This window comes from Canis lupus, chromosome 1 (assembly GCF_003254725.2).
Source record: "Canis lupus dingo isolate Sandy chromosome 1, ASM325472v2, whole genome shotgun sequence".
In the NCBI taxonomy this organism is placed as follows: domain Eukaryota; kingdom Metazoa; phylum Chordata; class Mammalia; order Carnivora; family Canidae; genus Canis; species Canis lupus.
In genome coordinates, this window is record NC_064243.1 from 102273187 (window position 1) to 102291200 (window position 18014).

The following is an 18014-nucleotide window of genomic DNA, read 5'->3' on the forward strand; positions in this document are numbered from 1 at the left end:
GCCTCTCCACCGCGCGAACTAGCCTGCCGCCACGCCCCCCCCCCTTCGGCTGGAGCAAGCGGCCACGCTGGCAGGGTGTGCCCCGAGGGCGCGCCAAGGGCGCGAGGGGAGAGGTCAGAGACTGGGGGACTCATACACACTGGACACCGAGCAGGCCCATAAAGTAAAATACAACAAAATGTTTAATGAGCAAATTCGTCTTAGCAAATATGAAACTGCCACAGAGAGGAAACGGGGGCCGCAGGTCAGGGAGACTAGAGAGGAGAGTCAACTACGTAAGAAACCAGGGAGGGCACAGGAGGGGGGGGGGGGGCGCACGGGGGTAGGACCGGAGGCCAGGAGGACGGGAGCTGTGGTCCTGGAGGGATAAGGCAGGGCACGGGGGAGTGTGGACAACAGAATTCAAAATAGTTTGGCCATAAAATATAAACACACTTATGTTTCTACAGTGGGGACGGGGGCGGGTAGGAGAGGGAGGAGAGGCTGTTCTGGGGAGGGGCCATGGGGGTCCTACCCGCCCTGCTGTGCACCCCCTCCCCGCCCCCCTTCCCTCTGTGTCTGTGGGTGCATGTGTGTGGGCCTGTGCGCACACTTCCCCATTGCCCTCCCCGCCCCGATCGCTGCCATTCCAGTTGCTGCCGGCTGTCGGCTGTCGTTCGGCTGTCACTCCTCTGCCCATCTTCTTCAGAGGGGGAAAAGGGGGGGTGGAGGGGGAGACACCCCCAGCCAGCCCTTCCCCCACCCTCCCCCTCCACCTCTACCAGAAGTCCCGGCGGTGGTAAGAGTCGGGGTCACAGTATTTTGTGACAACCACTCTGTTGGCGAACTTGCGACCGGTCAGGCCCTGCATGGCTTTCTGGCAGTCAAACACAGAGGTGAACTCCACGAAGATCTGCGGGAGTAAGAGGCAAGTGGTAAAAGCAAGGTGGCCTCAGCCCCAGCAACCAGCTAGCCTGCACAGAACCCACAACTCTGCAAGACAGACAGAGGGAGGCAGCGGGCCTTCCTGCAGATCTGCGAGCATTTACCCAAATGTACTCTCGAATCCCAGGATCAAAGAACAGAGCGCACAGAGCAGAGCTCAGGGGAGGCATCAGAGCGTGACTGGAGCCCAGAGCCACACCCACGGCAACGAGCTCCACCCGCCCTGCCGGTGCTCCTCCCTCCCCAAAGCTTCCCCAAGGGCCAGGTTCTCCCCAGAGACAGACAAAGAAAGCTCAGAAATTAGGATTCAAACCCAAGTTGACTCAAAGCAAGAAACAACAACAAAAAAAAAAAAAAAAAAAAAAACACTGATCCGGTCAAGTATCTCATCTTGTTTACACCACCAGTTTAGGGGATGCCTGGGTGGCCCAGTGGTTGAGCGTCTGTCTTTGGCTCAGGGTGTGATCCTGGAGTCCAGGGACCAAGTCCCACATCGGACTTCCTGCATGGAGCCTACTTCTCCCTCTGCCTATGTCTCTGCCTGTCTCTCATGAATGAATAAATAAAATCTTAAAACCAAAAACACAAAAAACCACCAGTTAAAAAAAAAAAAAAAAAAAAAAAAACCGGTTTACAGGGAGTGGGTGAGGGGGAAGATACCAACCTAATTCACAACATGACAATTCTGTAAGACAAATGCCCTGTTGCTTCAACAAAATGACTCACCAAAAAAAAAAAGGGGGGGGGGGGGCATTACATAGAACTGCTAAGTTTTAAGAAAGTTCTAAATAAGATTGCATGAATCCTTGTTTGGATATTTAAATGGATCAAGTATAAAAAGACATTTGAGACGCTCAAGGAAATTATAATACAAATTTAAGTAAATCCTAAGAATAATTTTCTTATTGTAACAATGATATTGTACTTTCATTATAATTATTTAGAAGTTTTCTGTTAAAAGGGATCCCTGGGTGGCGCAGCGGTTTGGCGCCTGCCTTTGGCCCAGGGCGCGATCCTGGAGACCCGGGATCGAATCCCACATCAGGCTCCCAGTGCATGGAGCCTGCTTCTCCCTCTACCTATGTCTCTGCCTCTCTCTCTCTCTCACTGTGTGCTTATCATAAATAAATAATAAAATAAAGTTTTCTGTTAAAAGTTTAGAGCAGTTCTCAACCAGCACAAATGGGTCCCCAAGCAACATTTTGCAATATCTGGAGAGGTTTTAGGCTGTCACAAAGGAGGAGTGTAGTGCTACCATGTAGGAGCCCCCATCTACAGGGTGGAGACTGGCAATGGGGCCACACATCGAACAGTGCACAGCACGGAATTCAAAGAGCAAGACTTACCAGGCCCCAAATCCTAGTAGCTCAGATACTAAAGCAATACACTTGATTATTGGAGATAAAATATAGGAGATATGCGTTGAATTATTTCAGGAAAAATGAAGTTGGGAAATTAAGAATGACAAGTGAAGCTGGATGATGGGACACGACGATACTACTCTATGTGCCACAATGGAACTAAAGTGACCTACCATAGTAGGTCAGTGTGGTACTTCTACTTTTATGTATGTTTGAAAAGAAAGACAAAGTTTACAAACAAAACAGGAGGATCTCCGACACCAGGCCGGTCTTCCCATTCATCCTTCCCACAAATACTGACTCAGCCCCTCAGGAGCCAGGATCCATCCCAGCGCCCATGAGGCATGAGGGGAGCGGGTGCTTCCATCACACCACATACACCACACCAGTGAGGACTGGGAAGCAGAGCACGGGAGGAGAGAGAGGAAATGCTGCTCATCCCTTCATCACCCCCCCCCAACCCTGTCCCTTGGTACCTGGCTCTCTTTCCACTGCTCCCTGGGCAATCCTATCCAGCTGACACCAAAATGAGGATCAGTGTGTTGATGACATCTGTTTCTATCAGAAATGTTTCCCTCATGCCTGGAATGCAGCTCCGTCCTCACTGCTTCACACATCTCTAATGAGGTGTCTCAGGACCTCAGACTGACAGCCCACTCTTCCCCAACACTGACCCCCACCCCCCACCCCCAAACCTGCTCATCTCCCTTGCTTCTCACCTGCCATCTCCACCTAGCTGCCAAAGCCCAGGAATCTGAGCATCTTGACTCCTCTTCCCCCTCCCAAATCAACCACCAGGATCTGGGTGTTTACAGGTAACGTGTCTTTCAAATCCATGGACTGACTTCTCTCCATCCTCCTGCTGCTACTTTCCATCAAGTCACCATCTTCCGACCAAGTGACCATAAGCTGTTAGTTCCCAAAGTTCCAGGTCATACCACCACCACCTCTACCCCCCTCTGAATTCCCTGCCTGCAGAACCCAGCTCTGCAGGACTGGAGTAAGACCTGGACCTCCCTGTAATTCCTGTCCACGCCTACTTGATTATGAGGAACTCTATGTGCAAGGCAACAGACCACATTCCTGAACTTTCAAAGGCTTCCTTCTCACTTCAAGAACACCCAACATTCTTCCAGGACCCACACAGGCCTACAAGATCTGCCACACTAGGCCCCAGCTCCCAACCTCAGAACTCATCTCCCACTGCTCTCTGCTTAGACTATGCCAGCCTTGTCACCATCCCCAAACACACCAGGCTCATAACCCAGGAGATCTATGTTCATTGGGTTCCCTGCTCAGGACCCTACTACCTGGGATAACCTATTATCACTTGGGCCTGGTTAATATCAACTCTTAACCTTGACTAAGAGGTGTCTATTCCTGTCTAAGAACAGCATCCAGAGCAGAGCAATTCTACTCCCTTTCCAGCTACTATCACACATGTTGTCTTTGACAAGGCTGGCCCCAGGACTTGTTCTGCTTGAAGGCCTGAATCACTAGGTGAGCGGCTAGGGAAAGCTAAGTCACCCACTCTTCCCTGCCTCTCAAGAAGGGTTCAAGGTGCTGACACCTAGCACAGTGCCAGAAGTGACAGGACCCAGTGGGCTGTGGAATCAGACCATGTGGCCTGCATCCTCTGAGCAAGGGCTAAGAGAGCTGCCATGAGAGTTCATGTTGCAAAGGTTAAGCTCAGGGAGTACCTGGCACCCAGAAGACTCGAGTGGGTTTGCTGCTGTTCTGTTTTTAGCACTTTTCTCCCCACTTACAGACAAGACCGAACCACATATGTAAGATCACATGACAAAGCCAAGCTGTGAAGCACAGCTGCAAGACCACACTCCTGGGGGACCCTATACCCATGTGAGTCATAGCACTGGTGTGTACCCATGCACACATGCACACCTTTCCACAGCCGGGCACCTCGACGCCATCCACAGGCCGGGGGATCTCAATGGACTTGACAAGCCCATACTTGCTGCACTCATCTCGCACATCCTCCACAATCTCCTCATACTCCTCATCGTCTAGCAGCTCCTCGGGCAGCACCATGTTCATGAGGCACAGGACCTCCGTTGGGTGGCCGCCCATCTGTACCTGGGAGCTCATGAGGCCCGGCACTTGCAGGGTCACGGGGGTCTGGTTGATGGTGCTCTGTGGGGAGAAGGGGGGAGGGCAGGGCTGTCACGGCCAGGGCCACACCGAACCCCCAGAGGCCTACCCAGAGAATCACGTCCGCCCCTGAAGGCCCAGGAAAGCCAGGGCTGGAGCCGAAGCTTCTGAGGATCTGCTCCCAGCATCCCCCAGGCCACCCCGCCCCGCCCCTCCCCAGTATCCCTCTAGCCAATGGAAGATGACGTGCCGGGGGGCTCACCAGCGTGGCATTCTTGGCTCCCACACTTGCCCTCTGCACGAGCAATTTCTTATCTCCCAGCTGCATCCCATTCAGCCCCGCAATAGCCTGTGTGCGGAGGACAAGGGGGGGGGTGCAGCAGAAAGGTGCGGGTCAGGTGCAGGACTTGACGCCTCCCACCAAGCCCCAATACCCCAGAGCTGGGCACTGGTGGTGAGAGGAAAGGCCAAAGAGTGAGCACCTGGCAGGAGCCGGAACCAAGGGGAAGGGGCCCAGTCCCCCACACAGGACCCTACCTAAGCTGGCCTCCTCCCACCCATCCCCAGGAGGGCGACTTGGGAGTGGACACAGCAGGGCAGGGGCCCGGGCTCACCTGATCCGTAACGTTGATGTCCACGTACTCACAGAAGGCGTAGCCCTTGGAGAGCCCTGTGGCGCTGTCCTTGACCAGGTTGAAGGCCTTGAGAGGCCCAAACGACGTCAGCAGCTCTTTGACCTGCGGCAGGGCCGCAACTCCGTCAGGGCTGGTTGAGGTAAAGAGTGGGAGGGGAGAAGCCAGAAGGAGGCGAGGGATCTACCTGGTCGTCGTTCAGGTAATTGGGTAAGCCCCCGATGAACAGCTTGTGGGCAGAGTCCGGGACCACGGTGGACACAACTCCTGGGGGGAAGGGGAGTACATAGGCTTTGGTTTCCAGCACAGGGTCTTTAACCAAGACCCCGGGGTGTGTGCACAGGGCCTGGCCCATTATATCAGCCAAGGTGGCCCAGCAACGCTGACAAAACCACGGTCTCCCAAACCTATCCAGACCCTAAGACTCACACTAGCAGCTCTTCTTCGGATGTGCCACGACACCAGGGTGGCACCACAGCGAGGGTCCCCACTAAGGGGCCACACCTCAAACCTGCCAACCACAAGTCCTGGCAGCACTCGCCCTTACTGGTAAGACATCAGGATGACACACCTACACCCCCTCCGTCTTTCAGATCACAACCCCAATGCCATTCCTACCACCCAGACGTTTACATCAGGTCTCCCGTTGAGACCCTTGGTCCTTCTCTCTGTGGTCCCGAGCTTTTTGCAACCACAAAAACCCAGCAACTCCCTCTTTGGCCTGCTGCTCTGGGTCTGCGAAGGCAGGGACATGCCCAGTCGACTCAGCTTGCTGACCTCAGGGACATCACAGTGGGCTCATGTTTGTCGGCTGAATGGTTTAATGACTACTCTGCATCCACCCCAATCTTGCCATATCCACTCAATTTTGGATTCAGACACAAGTGCCTGCCAGGTGGCTCAGCCTGTTGTCCACTGGCTTCAAAAGCATGTCGTTTAATTCCCAGGGGCCTCCTGTGAGGTGTGAGCTACCCAGAGCCCCAGATCACTATCAGGGCTCATTGGAAGAGAAACACCACTGGTCAGGCCCGACCAGTTCCTGACTTTCCAAAGGCCAGAGCCCACTACCAAAAGCAGCATGGCCCGGCCCACCTCAGCAGTCCACACCAAGCAGCCCCTCCACACTTCTTCCTGACCTAGCTAGGGTCGGACAGGTGAAATGAAAGATGGCAGAAAGCATCAGACACTGAGTGACTGGACACAAAAAAGAGTGCATTTTCTCCTGACACCACCCCAGCCACTTCAACCAGAGCTAAGCACCATCAGAGTGGGGCCTGTGGGGGGGTGGGCAGACCATGAAGATCCAGCGTGTCCAAGGTAGGCTACGCAGAGGCCACAGGCCAGACACCACAGGTAAATTCATGAAGTCTACTATCCGTGCTCTCCAAAGCCCTATCCAGACAGGATAAACTGAGGCAGAGAAAGTTGGTTCTATCTTGGAGTCACACACACAGAAAGAGGGGTCCCCAAGCCCATAACACCTGTGCCTCCCACAGGCAGCTCTCGGCAAGCTAGGGACTTTACACAGGTACCAAAGCTCTGAACGATGGCTGACTAGGCAAAGCAGAGATTCCATCACCCCAGTAGGGAGTAGTGGCAGAGCCAGATGACCCTCAGCCAGCTGGCCTTGGCTGCTATCTGCTGTGCCATCCACTCCAGGGAAGCATGCAGAGCTTAGGGCACCAGGGTCAGACTCCCTGGGTTCAAATCTGGGGTACAGCACCAAGTGAGGCTCTATGTGTTCGCATCTATGACACAGGAGGATGAGGATGACCCACATGGGGCGTACACCTGAAATAGGGCCTGAGACCAGAGCTATAAATGACTGCAGACCCTGAGTGAACGACGGTTCTGAAGCAGGGGACTATTATCGTACAGAGTCACACAGCCAGAAAATGGGGATACCAATCAATCCCAGTGCCCAAAATCAAGCCCCTGGCAACATCCGCTCCCAATAGGATGGGCAGGGCAGCCCGGGTGGCTCAGTGGTTTCGTGCCACCTTCAACCCGGGGCCTGATCCTGGAGAACTGGGATCGGGTCCCACATTGGGCTCCCTGCATGGAGCCTGCTTCCTCTGCCTGTGTGTCTGCCTCTATCTATGTCTCATGAATAAATAAATAAAATCTTAAGAAAAAAAAAAAAAAGGATGGACAGGCTCCTCCTCCCTGACCACACATCCACTCCTTCAGAGGGTCCACCTGGCACACACCTCCTCTCTGAAGGCCACACTAGACCCCCAAAGGCTGAGCAATCTTTCCCTGTGCCTAGAATACCACTTTCTCCTACCATGCACTCACCACCAGACCAGGCAGAATAGGACTCTGCCAAGGGAGTGGGTATAAGGGAGTGGGTACATGGGGGTGAGGCCCCAGTGGCAGGAGCCTGATGAGGGGGCGGGGGGGGGGGGATTAGGACTCGGCCCTGCACGGGGAAGGGAGCCTGGCATGGCAGTGGGCGGGTGCTCACAGCTGAGCTGAACTCACACTGAATAACTACTGGGCTCCCCTGCTTCCAAAGACAGCTCTGGCCCACCCCCCACCTCAGTCTCCCTCTTGTCTTCAAAGAACCACCAGGATCCTGTCACCAGCACTCAACAGCAAGGCCTGACTTCAGGGGCAGATGAACTCAAGATTTCACAACCCCAAGTGATGCATGTTTAATCAACACATTTCCATCAAGGTCAGAAAGTTGCCTTCCAGGTTCCTGAACTGTTTCTCTTCCAGCCAAGAACATCTGCTAAATTTTATCACACATGCTTTCCTCTTTAGCCTCCTTGTATAATAAAATTGTTTTTTTTTTTTTAAACCAAAAAATGAAGACTGAAATATGAACTTCGCTATGAAAAGGTAACTAGAAGATGCTCAATCTACAAGCACAATCACACTTCCTGCCACCTGCCCAGGCACTAGTACTGCAGACCCTCAGGTCCCTCTGGGTGAGCAAATCCCAAAGAACAGAGATGGATGATGACCCACGCTTCAGCTGCTTAGTCACGCCAATAGTTACGTCTAGAAAGGGGCCCATGAATCTGGGAAGACGATCCAATACAAGCTATCCCTGACCCGCGAGGTCTCTGTTCCCACACGGTAAAGGGCCTGTGTCAGAAGGTGCTATGGAAGACCGCACAGCACCAACTCCAGAGACCATTATCATGCCTTGCCTTGCTCTCCTCCGGTCTGAAACAGGATCGCGGTACACACAACAGTGGCTGGCAAGCCTCTCACCAAAGAGCTGGGTGGCAAACATTTTCAGTTTGTGGGCCACGGGGTCTCTCATCCAAACTGACCGCTGCTGCAGAAAAGTCATACAGACGCTAGACAACGAGTGGACTCGGCTCTGTGCCAGTTAATCTTTATTTAAAAAAATGGGCAAGGGGCACCTGGCTGGCTCAGAAGGTGGAGCACATGCCTTTTGCTGAAGTACATGAAGTACAGTGAGTACATGAGTACACACCGGACGCAGAGCCCACTTTAGGAAAACAGGCTTACTGGTAAGCTACATTTGACCCCTAGCTGTCAGTTGCAGACTTTGTACTACACAGCTGTCACAAAAACTAACCTGATCCATGGACCCCACTCGGCAAAGTGCCTGACATAGTAAGCTTCGACAAGTAAGCAGGCTCCTTATATAATTAAAAACATCTTAAGAAGGGATCCCTGGGTGGCTCAGCAGTTTGGCGCCTGCCTTTGGCCCAGGGCACAATCCTGGAGTCCCGGGATCGAGTCCCATGTCAGGCTCCCGGCATGGAGCCTGCTTTTCCCTCCTCCTGTGTCTCTGCCTCTTTCTCTATCACAAATAAAAATAAATAAATAAATCTTTAAAAAAAAAAAAAAAAACATCTTAAGAACACCTGGGTGGGGGCAGCCCTTGGTGGCGCAGAGGTTTAGCGCTGCCTGCAGCCTGGGGTGTGATCCTGGGGACCCTGGATCGAGTCCCACATCAGGCTCCCTGCATGGAGCCTGCTTCTCCCTCTCCCTGTGCCTCTGCCCCTCTCACTGTGTCTCTATGAATAAATAAATAAAATCTTTATAAAAAGAAAAAAAAAAAAAGAACACCTGGGTGGCTCAGTGATTGAGCATCCACCTTCAGCTCAAGTCGTGATCCCAGGGTCCTGGGAGTGAGTCTCAGGGAGGTTGCTTCTCCCTCTGCCTGTCTCTACCACTCTCCCTCTCTCATGAATAAATGAATAAAACCCTTAAAAAAATAAACCTTAAAACACTAAATTTATTTTGCACAGGGGCGCCTGGCTGACTCCCATCAGTTAGGTACCAACTCTTGATTCTGGCTCAGGTGTCATGATCTTGCAGTTGTGGGACCGAGCCCACAGTCAGGCTCTGCCCTCAGTGTGGAGTCTGCTCCAGATTTCGCCCCACATCCAACCCCACCTGCGCACATGTGCACGCTTTCTCTAAAGTAAACTCTTAAAAAGAGATTCACTTTAATACAAAGCAACGGCCTATAACTTCATCTAGAAATGCTCTCACAGACGTGCACCCACACAGAAATCATCTGATCAAACACTTAGTACATGTCAACATCGAAAAATACGCCTCAGTTACCGGAAACATTAGATCCACCAAACTTACCAAATTTATTACGGTGGAAAACACTGGAAACAAGGCAGGGAACCAGCACCCAGTCCTGAGGTGTCACCCTCTCTGGGACTCCATGTCCCCCGCTTTGTCAGCAGTGGACTCGATTTCTAAAAGGTGTCCTTCAGGGCGAAGCCTCAGCCAGCAGAAACCCACCTTCTGCTCCTCCCCCCCACCCCCTGGCCCAGACCATCCATGCCTACCACCTTTACTGGGAGAACACCAGGGACCTAAGATCCAGGCCCCCCAGTTCCACCACAGCACTGGCTTCTCCAAGCCCACTTTGCTCCCTGCACTCCAACAGGGCCTCCCAGAGGCACAAATCCTCACTTTCACCCATCTCACCACAGGGGACGGCAACCAGCCTGTAAGTCGAGTTAAGCCGGCTGTCTTTTTGTATAGCCTGCAAGGTTTTTTAGAAGCTATTGCACAACGTGTGGGTAATATACCAGGGCCACACCCACTCATTCAGCTATCACGAGGCGGCATACAGGTTGCCACGTCACAACAGAACAATTGTGACCCAGGTGACCCAGTCGGTATGGCCCACAAAACCAAAGATATTTACTATCTGACCCTTTTCAGGAAAAGATCACCGATTCCAGTCTGCTATGATCTCCACTGACCCAGACTACTACTAAACGTGGCTGTGGGGAATAGCCCAAAGCACAGAAGTCAGGAGAAACAGAGGCCAGACAAGGGAACGTCCAGCAGCCGACCCCACACTGAGAAACTGCTTGTGTTCACACTATGAGCTCACACGCTTATGCTCACAAAGTCCCAGAGCCAGAGCAGGAATGACAGCCAGGCAGCAAACCCTTCACCTCCCTCAACACCTCCCACAGCCACTGTGCATTCTCCTAAGGTTTGGGGAGATGGATGAGAAGCATTCATGCCATCTCCCAAGTAGCTCCAGCGGGGCTGGAGAGGGAAGCGTGGGACAAGGCCCCCACTCACCAGGGACGTAGACAGAGGGGTTCTCCGACATGCCAGGCAGGGGTTGGTAGTCATGAGGCCTACGGATCTTCAGCGACTGGCCCTGGAAGATGATGCCATCAAAGGCCATGGCCTGGGTGGTCTCATCCACTGAGCGGAACTGAAAGAAAAGGTGGTGGTACAGTGATGAGGATCAGGGTGCCGGGTGTACCACGGCCTGCAGAAGGGCCCTGGGCAGATCAAGGCTGCTGCAGAGAAAGAACACACACCTTCTGACCCCACAATGCAACCCGCTCACCTCCAAGAAAGCAAAGTTCTTGTCCTGGTTAATCTGCACAGCCAAGACGGGGTTGCCAGGAGCCTGGGTCAGACCCCCAAGGCGCATCTGGGCGTTGAAGAAATCCATCATGGCCTCCTGCAGAGGGAATAGGAGACAGGGGGGGGGCGGGGGGAGGGAGGTGGAGAGAGGAGGGGAGGGTGAGAGAGGGAGACACAGAGGGGTTTGGGGGGGAGGGGAGGGAAAGGGAAAGGGAGGGTGGAAGGAGAAAGGGAGGGAGCAGTGGAACAGGGGTGGGGGCAGAGAGATCAGCAGGGACAGAGACAGGAGAAGATTAGAGAAAGCAAGGAGGAGTAGGAGGCAGCAGCAAAAGACAGCCAGGGGCCAGGAGTGTGGGGAGGACCGCAGGGGCCCCAACCAGAGACACGTCATTCAAGAAAAACGCATAGAAATGGCAATGACAGGAAAAGAAGAAAAAGCATAAAATAGAAAACAGGGAGGTGGAAGGTGAGAGAGAGAGAGAGAGAGAGAGAGAGCACATCCCGTGAGGACAGGAAGAAGGCACAGCAGGAGAGCAGGAAAGACAGGGGAGAAGAGTCAGAGAGGAAGACAAGTCCAGAGAAGAAAAGGAGTTGGGAGAGGAAGAGGAGCCAAGGGACAAGGAGGGCAGAGGGCGGAGGGAGGGAGGAAGGGTGGGAGGGGGAGAAAAGAGTGATGTGGCGGGATCTGGCCCTGGAGTCCGGGGGCTGCTTTATCAAACGTAGCAAAGTGCAGGTTGAGAAAGTCAGAATGGACCTTACTTGCCTTCGACGACGGTAGCAAACTTTTTGTTGCTACGAGGGATCTCAGCCCCACAATATTTCACTTTAAAGAGAAATGGAAACAACTCTTTGATCTCGGGATTCTCGGGGTGCCACGGGAAGGGGTGGGGGGGAGGGAGGGGAGAGGAGTGGTGGGGAAGGTTGGGGAGGTCAGGGCCATCAAAACAAAAGAGCAGCGACCACGGGAGGGACGTGGGGAGAGGATGGGAACAGGCGGCAGAGAACCAGAGGTGTGTCAGAGACAACTGAGGGGAGCGTGCGTCTGTGCGTGTGTGCATGTGTGCGTGTGTCAGTGTGCGTGCGCGCGCGCGTGCGAGTCTCCCTCTCTGTCTCTCTCGATACGGACTGGACTCATGGATTTTCGTAGGTTCGTTGTGTGTGCCTTGATCCCTGGGTTGCTGGAGGAGGTTGGGAAAGGGGAGACGGGAGAGGGGAAGAGGAGGGAGGGAGAGGGCCACCCCCAGCCCGGCCCCTGGCTGGCTCAACTCCATCGGTCCGTCGGGGAGGGGGCCGGGGGGCCTTGCAGGAGGCAGAGTCTGACCCGTGCAGGTTGGGGGAGGGGAGGGGGAGAGGGGAGGAATGGGAGGGAACTGGGGAGAGGGCAGGGAAAAGGCAGGGGGTAGGCAGTACCTCAGTGATGCCAAAGGGGATGTTCCCCACGTAGAGGCGCCGGGCCTGTCTGGTCATCTGGCTCCCGACCACGGGCACCGGCGTCGGGGTCACAGCCAGGCCATCAGGGGTCATGGTGGGAAGGAGGGCGGTGGCTGGAATCTGACCCGCCGCTTGGAGAAGGAAGAGCAGGATTAGATGGCAACCTGGCAATCCTCTACACACACATCCCACCCCCAGCACACTGGTGGGAGAGCCTGGATAGGGGAGGAGGCAGCTCCCTGTGGACCAGCCCACACAGGCTCAGCTCCCCATGGGAACCTCACAGCACCTCTTCTGCAGTGGTCAAAAAGGCAAAATCCAGAAAGCCCGGGACACAAACCTTATCCCCCCTGCCCCCCAGCTCAGGATCTGCTCCCTCAACCACCTAGCATGTTCTCCACCAAGGAGGCGACAGCTGAAACCTACCTTGCATGGCCTTGTACTGCATGGGGGTGATGTGCTCGAAGCCAGGCGGGGGGACATCCCAATATTTACGGACCTTCTTCTTCTTCTCATGGCGGGGGGAACGACTGGGAAGGGGGAAGGGAGAGCCGGGCAGGACGACCTCAGTCTGACCAAAGGTGGGCCTGTGAGCACCCCAGGCTCCCCTCAGCTACCCACTAGGAGTGCAGTGCTCTCCAGGAGGGAGAGGATCTGGTCAGGGCTGTACCCAGGCCTCGGGAAGGGTGCTGGTTTCAAGGCAAGTGGAACCTCTTCCCCAGTGCTTGGGCCAGGGCTGGACAAGGACAGGGCAGGGTACACGAGGGCAGGGGCAGAGGGAGTGGACATCAGGGTGGAAGGGGCAGGAAGAGCAGCTCACATCAATCCACCGTGCTCCTCTTTAGCGCCTCTGGTCAAAGGTTTGCTGAGGGATGGGAGGGAAAGGTATGGGGAAGGGTGACTGGGGACCCTCGTTTTCCCCACACGCCACACCTCCCCAAGGGCACAGAGCCCCAGGGCTGGGGGCAGGCCCCCTTGGCCCTGCCATCCCCCCCAAACCCCCAACCCAGGAAAGAGGAACTGTGGAAGGGATGAAAGGCCACACAGATCACTTTCTACTTGGAGAAACTGAAATGTAAGAAGGCAGAACTTCCACCTACCCTACCCTTCCTCGCTTAAGGGGAAAGAAAACAGAGGGGAGGCTAGGGAGGGAAGAAGCATTAGCAAAGCAGATGGCAGCTGGGTTCACAGAGGCTGCCCCACTTTGAGAACCCCTCTTCCCAGGAGGCAGAGTATAGACCCCAGAATACAATCCCAGAAAAACACAGAATAATAATGGGAAAAAGAAACGGGTCCTAGGAGGCAGGGACTGAGCCAGGCCTCGTGAACACAACACAGAAGAGTCAGCACCCTGAATCCAGACTCACCTCCATGATAAAGAACCCAATGCCCCCACCAACCCACCAGAAACTGAAGACTCTAGAAACAGAGTATAAAAAAAAAAAAAAAAAAAAAAAAAAAAAGCCCATATGCAAGACAGACAAGTAACAGACACCTAGACACACACACACAGAGAACTCAAGAGGCCGAAGCACACCAGTGTCTGGGTGCAAGGACACTCCATTCCCAGCCAGGGGTCCCCAAGCCCTGGTACCTTCGTCGCCGCCTGTCCCTGGAGGCACTCCGCTGGTCCCGGTTGCGCCGATCACGGCTCCGGCTCCGGCGCTTGCGGTCCCGGCTTCGCGAGCGGCTGTGGCTACGCTTGCGGTGCCGGTTCTCCTTGTCCCGTTCTGGGCCAGGGGAGGGGGAGGAGAATGAGCTGAGGGAGGACATGGCCCAGCCCACCCACTCACTGGTGGCTATGCCCCGAGCCCCAGGGAACCCACCCCCCAAGGGGAAGGGATTCAGTGGAGGAGGGAATATAGCAGGCTTCCTGGGTCCACAAGCCAGTCCAGGAGCCCTGGGGGTCCCAGGGGACAGGAGCTGGTTACCTGAGGGGACAGAGCCTGGAAATGCCCACGGGGTGTAAGATACCTGAGGATGCTCAGGAGGAGCTGGGGAGCCAGAGAAGACAGAGGAGGCTGGCTCCTGGTCCCCCTCGAGGGCTGAGGGGCCTGACCCCAGGGTCGTCCCTGAGAGGGGCAGGGCTAGAGGCTGGGGAATCAAGAGACCCAATGATGTTTTCCTGAATGAAGGAAACTGGCGACCCCTCAGGAAAGACCTCCTCAACCAGCTGGCACCCACAGCCCCACCATCAGGCCCCAGGGGCAGGTGCAAGGCAGGATCTGGTATCCCCAAGAAGTTAGGACACCTGATGGTCCCTTCCCAACCAGAGAAAGAATGCAAGATGCCCTCTTGTAGGGAGGTGCTCCCTTCTGAATGTGGCCTAGAAAGGGAGGTGCTGGGCCCTGCCTCAAGAGGTAGGGGAGGAGCATGCCCTGCCCCCTACCCCTTGCAGGCCAGATTCCCAAACCACCCTATCCTGCCCACACTCCCTCAAAGCCAACACAAGAGGGACAGGGTCCAGCCCCCTAGTAGGCTCACTCAACCCCTTCAGCCTTGGGGGTGGCGACTAAAAGAACGGAGCACAAGCCTAGCCCGTATAAACCATAGAAAACTCCGCTCAAAAGACCCTGGGAAGGATGTGCAGGCCAAGCTATGAGCACCACGTCACAGCAGGTTTCCTTATTCCTTAACTCAAAGACACCCCTCACCCTCCTCCACTAGCCCCGTTCTATGGACGGATACAGGTAAAGGCAACAAGGACGGGGTGTTAAAGTGGACTTGAGCCTCATCCGTGCTACTTTATGCTGAAACTTTAAACATCAACTTTCTACAAACAAATCAACTCTAGAACCCATAAAACTAAGGAAAAGCACCTCAGGAAAAAAAAAAAAAAACAGATGAGCAAACACAAGAATACTTCTAAAACCCACCTATACTGCCAATTCTTACAACTGTTTGGAAAAAAACACTACTATTCGTTCAAACAAAAAATATGGAAACGGAGGCACAGAGAGTTCACATAACTTGCTCATAACCAAAAAGCAAAAAGACGGTGAAGACTGAAGGTGAATTCCCTAATGTTAGCAAGTACAGCTAATCATCACCTGGGCAGACTCAACTCAGGACAGGCAAAGCTGCTGTAGTCCACCCAGAACCACTAGTAACAATGTTATCTCTCTGAACACGAATAAATAAAACCTAAACCAGACACTTGAAGCAAAGAAGAGCAGCAAAGAAACACACCAGCATGGCAGGAGGCTGTGGGGCTGCGGGCCTCTGGCGGCAAGCTTATAAAATGAGCAAGCTGAGGCTCTGAAACAAACAAAACAAGCGGGCAGAAGAACCAGGGGAGAGGAAGCAGTGATGCCTGCTGGGAGCCTGCAACCACACAAGGAAACTAATTCTCCGAGGACACACCTGCCCGACGCGGGGTCTGAAGGGCTCTCAGAGGGCTGAAGGCCTCACTCAGGCTGGTCCAGAGACCCACCCACAGGCAGGGCAGACGTGCACGGAGCTTCCTGCCTCCCCACACACAGATATCCCGGACAAAGAAAACAGAAAAGGTGCTTCAGTTGTTCAGAAGTCTGTGGCTGCATTGTGCGCACAGCTCCACCAACCCAGGGGCCGTGCAGGGCTGAGGGCCTGGCCTCCCAGCGCCAGGAAGAACCGAGGCACACATCTGCAATTGCCTAAGGAGCTCAGGCAGGTCCACCTGGCAGCCCCGCCACCAACCACACTCAGGTGGACTTCTGCTCTGTACGGGTATGAAACCGCCCAGAAGCCAACAAACCTTCCTGTGAACAAGGGTCCCACCTAACCCAGGTGTGTGGGGACCTGGCAGAAAGGCACTAGGAGAGCACTCTCCCCGCCGTGGTCCTCTCCAGGTCCTAGGATGACATCACCCCGAGAATAACTGCACAGTGGCCAGTAGATCGCTTCCTCCGCCCTTAGCGTAGACCCCGTCACAAGCTTCTACGCGCTACCCCCACGTAAACTCCGCCCGGCCTTGTCACAGCTAAGGCCTGAGAAACCTGTTTCCCCCTCTACGGCAAGAAAAATATCTCTCGAGCCTCGCAAGGATGCACTTGGCAAGCGCTCGAGGTCTGACCTCCACCGTAGTTACGACCGCCCTCCCTCGCCCACAGACTCAGGGACAAGGCACCGAGCCGCTGTACAGCCGTGAGAGCGGCAGGGCCGCCGGGACGGGAGCCCAGGACGCCCGGCTGCACGTGGCGCAGAGACCGACGCCACCCGGGGCAGGCCCTCCCGCCCGCCGGCGTCCCTCCCACGAGCAGTCGAGGCAGACGGAGCGCGGCAGCGCCCACCGCCTGTGCCCGTCGGAAAACCCGCGGCCCCGCGCCCCGACAGCTGTGTGGGATGACGTGCCCCCGCCACCTCCAACCCGGGTCGGGACACGCACGAGTGTCCTCTCCCGCAAAAGGTACCGCGACACGCTCACTGCCCCGGGCCGGCGTCCCCCCCGACCCACGCCCACGTGGGGAGCTCGCAACGGCCATTTTGGGACAAAAGGGGCGTGGAGACCCGGGCCGCGGGCCCGGCCGGAAGCGGAAGTGCCGGGACAGCGGGAAAGAAAGGAAGCACTGCGGGACCTAATACACATAAAACCTATTTTCAGATTTTAAAAAAAATTTTTTTAAATATATGGGAGTGCTTAGTCCGCAAGGGAACACCCAGCGAGCCCGCGGGCCCGCGCCGCCTCCACCGCGGACCACGTGGGGCGCAAAGCGGAGCGCGCCGCGCATGCGTCCGGGACCCGCGCCCGCGGCCCCCTCCCCTCCCCTCCCCTCCCGCGCGCGGCTGCATGCCGGGTGGTCACGTGAGCGAGGCGCGCGGCGAAGTGGGGGGGAGCGCCGCGCGGCCCTGAAAGGAGGGGGAAGAGCGGGGGAAAATGGCGGGGGACACGGAGAGAGGCCAGGAACCGACCCGCCCGCCGCCCTGCGCCCCCGGCGCCCTCACCTTGCTTATTCTCGTTGAGCTGCCGCTCGAACTCGTCGAAGTCCGACATGCTGAGACGGCCGCGTAAGGGCCCTGTGCAGCTCTGGCCTCGCCTTGCCGCCCGCCCGCTCCGGCCCCTTCGGCTACTTCCGCCGCTCGCTTCGGCTACTTCCGGCCGCCGCCGGCGCTCCGCCGCCTCCTACTTAATCAAGCCCGGGCCGCCCTCCCCGCCCCTGCTCCGCCCCTCTCCCCGCCCGCCCACCCGCGACGCGCCCCTCCCCCCAGAGCCGGGCTCCAAATAGCGTCGGCTATTTCCGGGCAGTAGAAGGAATCGGGAGCAGCGGCTTCGGCTGCCTCCGAAAACACCCGAAGCGAAGACTTCACCGGCTTCCCAAGCTATCGTAACTTTTCGTAAACTAGCTCTTCAACGTTCGGGTGTTTCCGTAGGTCCGCGCGTTCCTCTGCGCCTACCCCCCCCCCGAGGGGTTCGGCTTCTTCCGACAATTCAAACCGTCCCAGTCTTTGGCTGCTTCCGCAGATACTGCCCGCTCCTCTCCGCCGGCTCTATCCAAGCAATCAGCTATTTCCGACAATCCTAACACTCTCGGACTCCTGCGCTTTCTGAAGGTTTCCAGCGAGGGCTCTCGGACCCAGCCGAAGGATTAAACCCGACGCCAAGCTTCGGCTCTTTCCGGATAGTACACTTACTCCTCCCCTGCCGGTAAACTTCGGCTCCTTCCGCCACCGCTTCGGGAAGGCCTCACGGCAGATAGCTTCGGTTTTTTCCGTCGGCGCTTCGGCTCCTTCC

At 55.6% G+C, this 18014-nt stretch overlaps 1 protein-coding gene across 4 annotated transcripts; it reads right to left on the bottom strand.

Annotated features, from left to right (window-relative positions):
- Nucleotides 1-164: 164 nt before the first annotated feature.
- U2AF2 (U2 small nuclear RNA auxiliary factor 2) lies at nucleotides 165-18005 on the bottom strand. Of its 4 annotated transcripts, none has more exons than XM_025423821.3 (12): nucleotides 17228-18005; nucleotides 13899-14034; nucleotides 13125-13169; nucleotides 12731-12834; nucleotides 12284-12435; nucleotides 10854-10970; nucleotides 10577-10715; nucleotides 5214-5293; nucleotides 5009-5131; nucleotides 4657-4743; nucleotides 4188-4436; nucleotides 165-892 (listed from the first exon to the last, which is right to left on the bottom strand). In XM_025423821.3, the coding sequence occupies exons 1-12, from the start codon at nucleotides 17274-17276 to the stop codon at nucleotides 758-760; spliced, it is 1416 nt and encodes a 471-aa protein (XP_025279606.1). In that variant the 5' UTR covers nucleotides 17277-18005; the 3' UTR covers nucleotides 165-757. The 4 variants fall into 4 exon arrangements, with proteins under 4 accessions (XP_025279606.1, XP_025279604.1, XP_048956891.1 ...); XM_025423819.3 differs by having other exon boundaries at nucleotides 4645-4743; XM_049100934.1 differs by lacking the exon at nucleotides 13125-13169.
- Nucleotides 18006-18014: the final 9 nt, after the last annotated feature.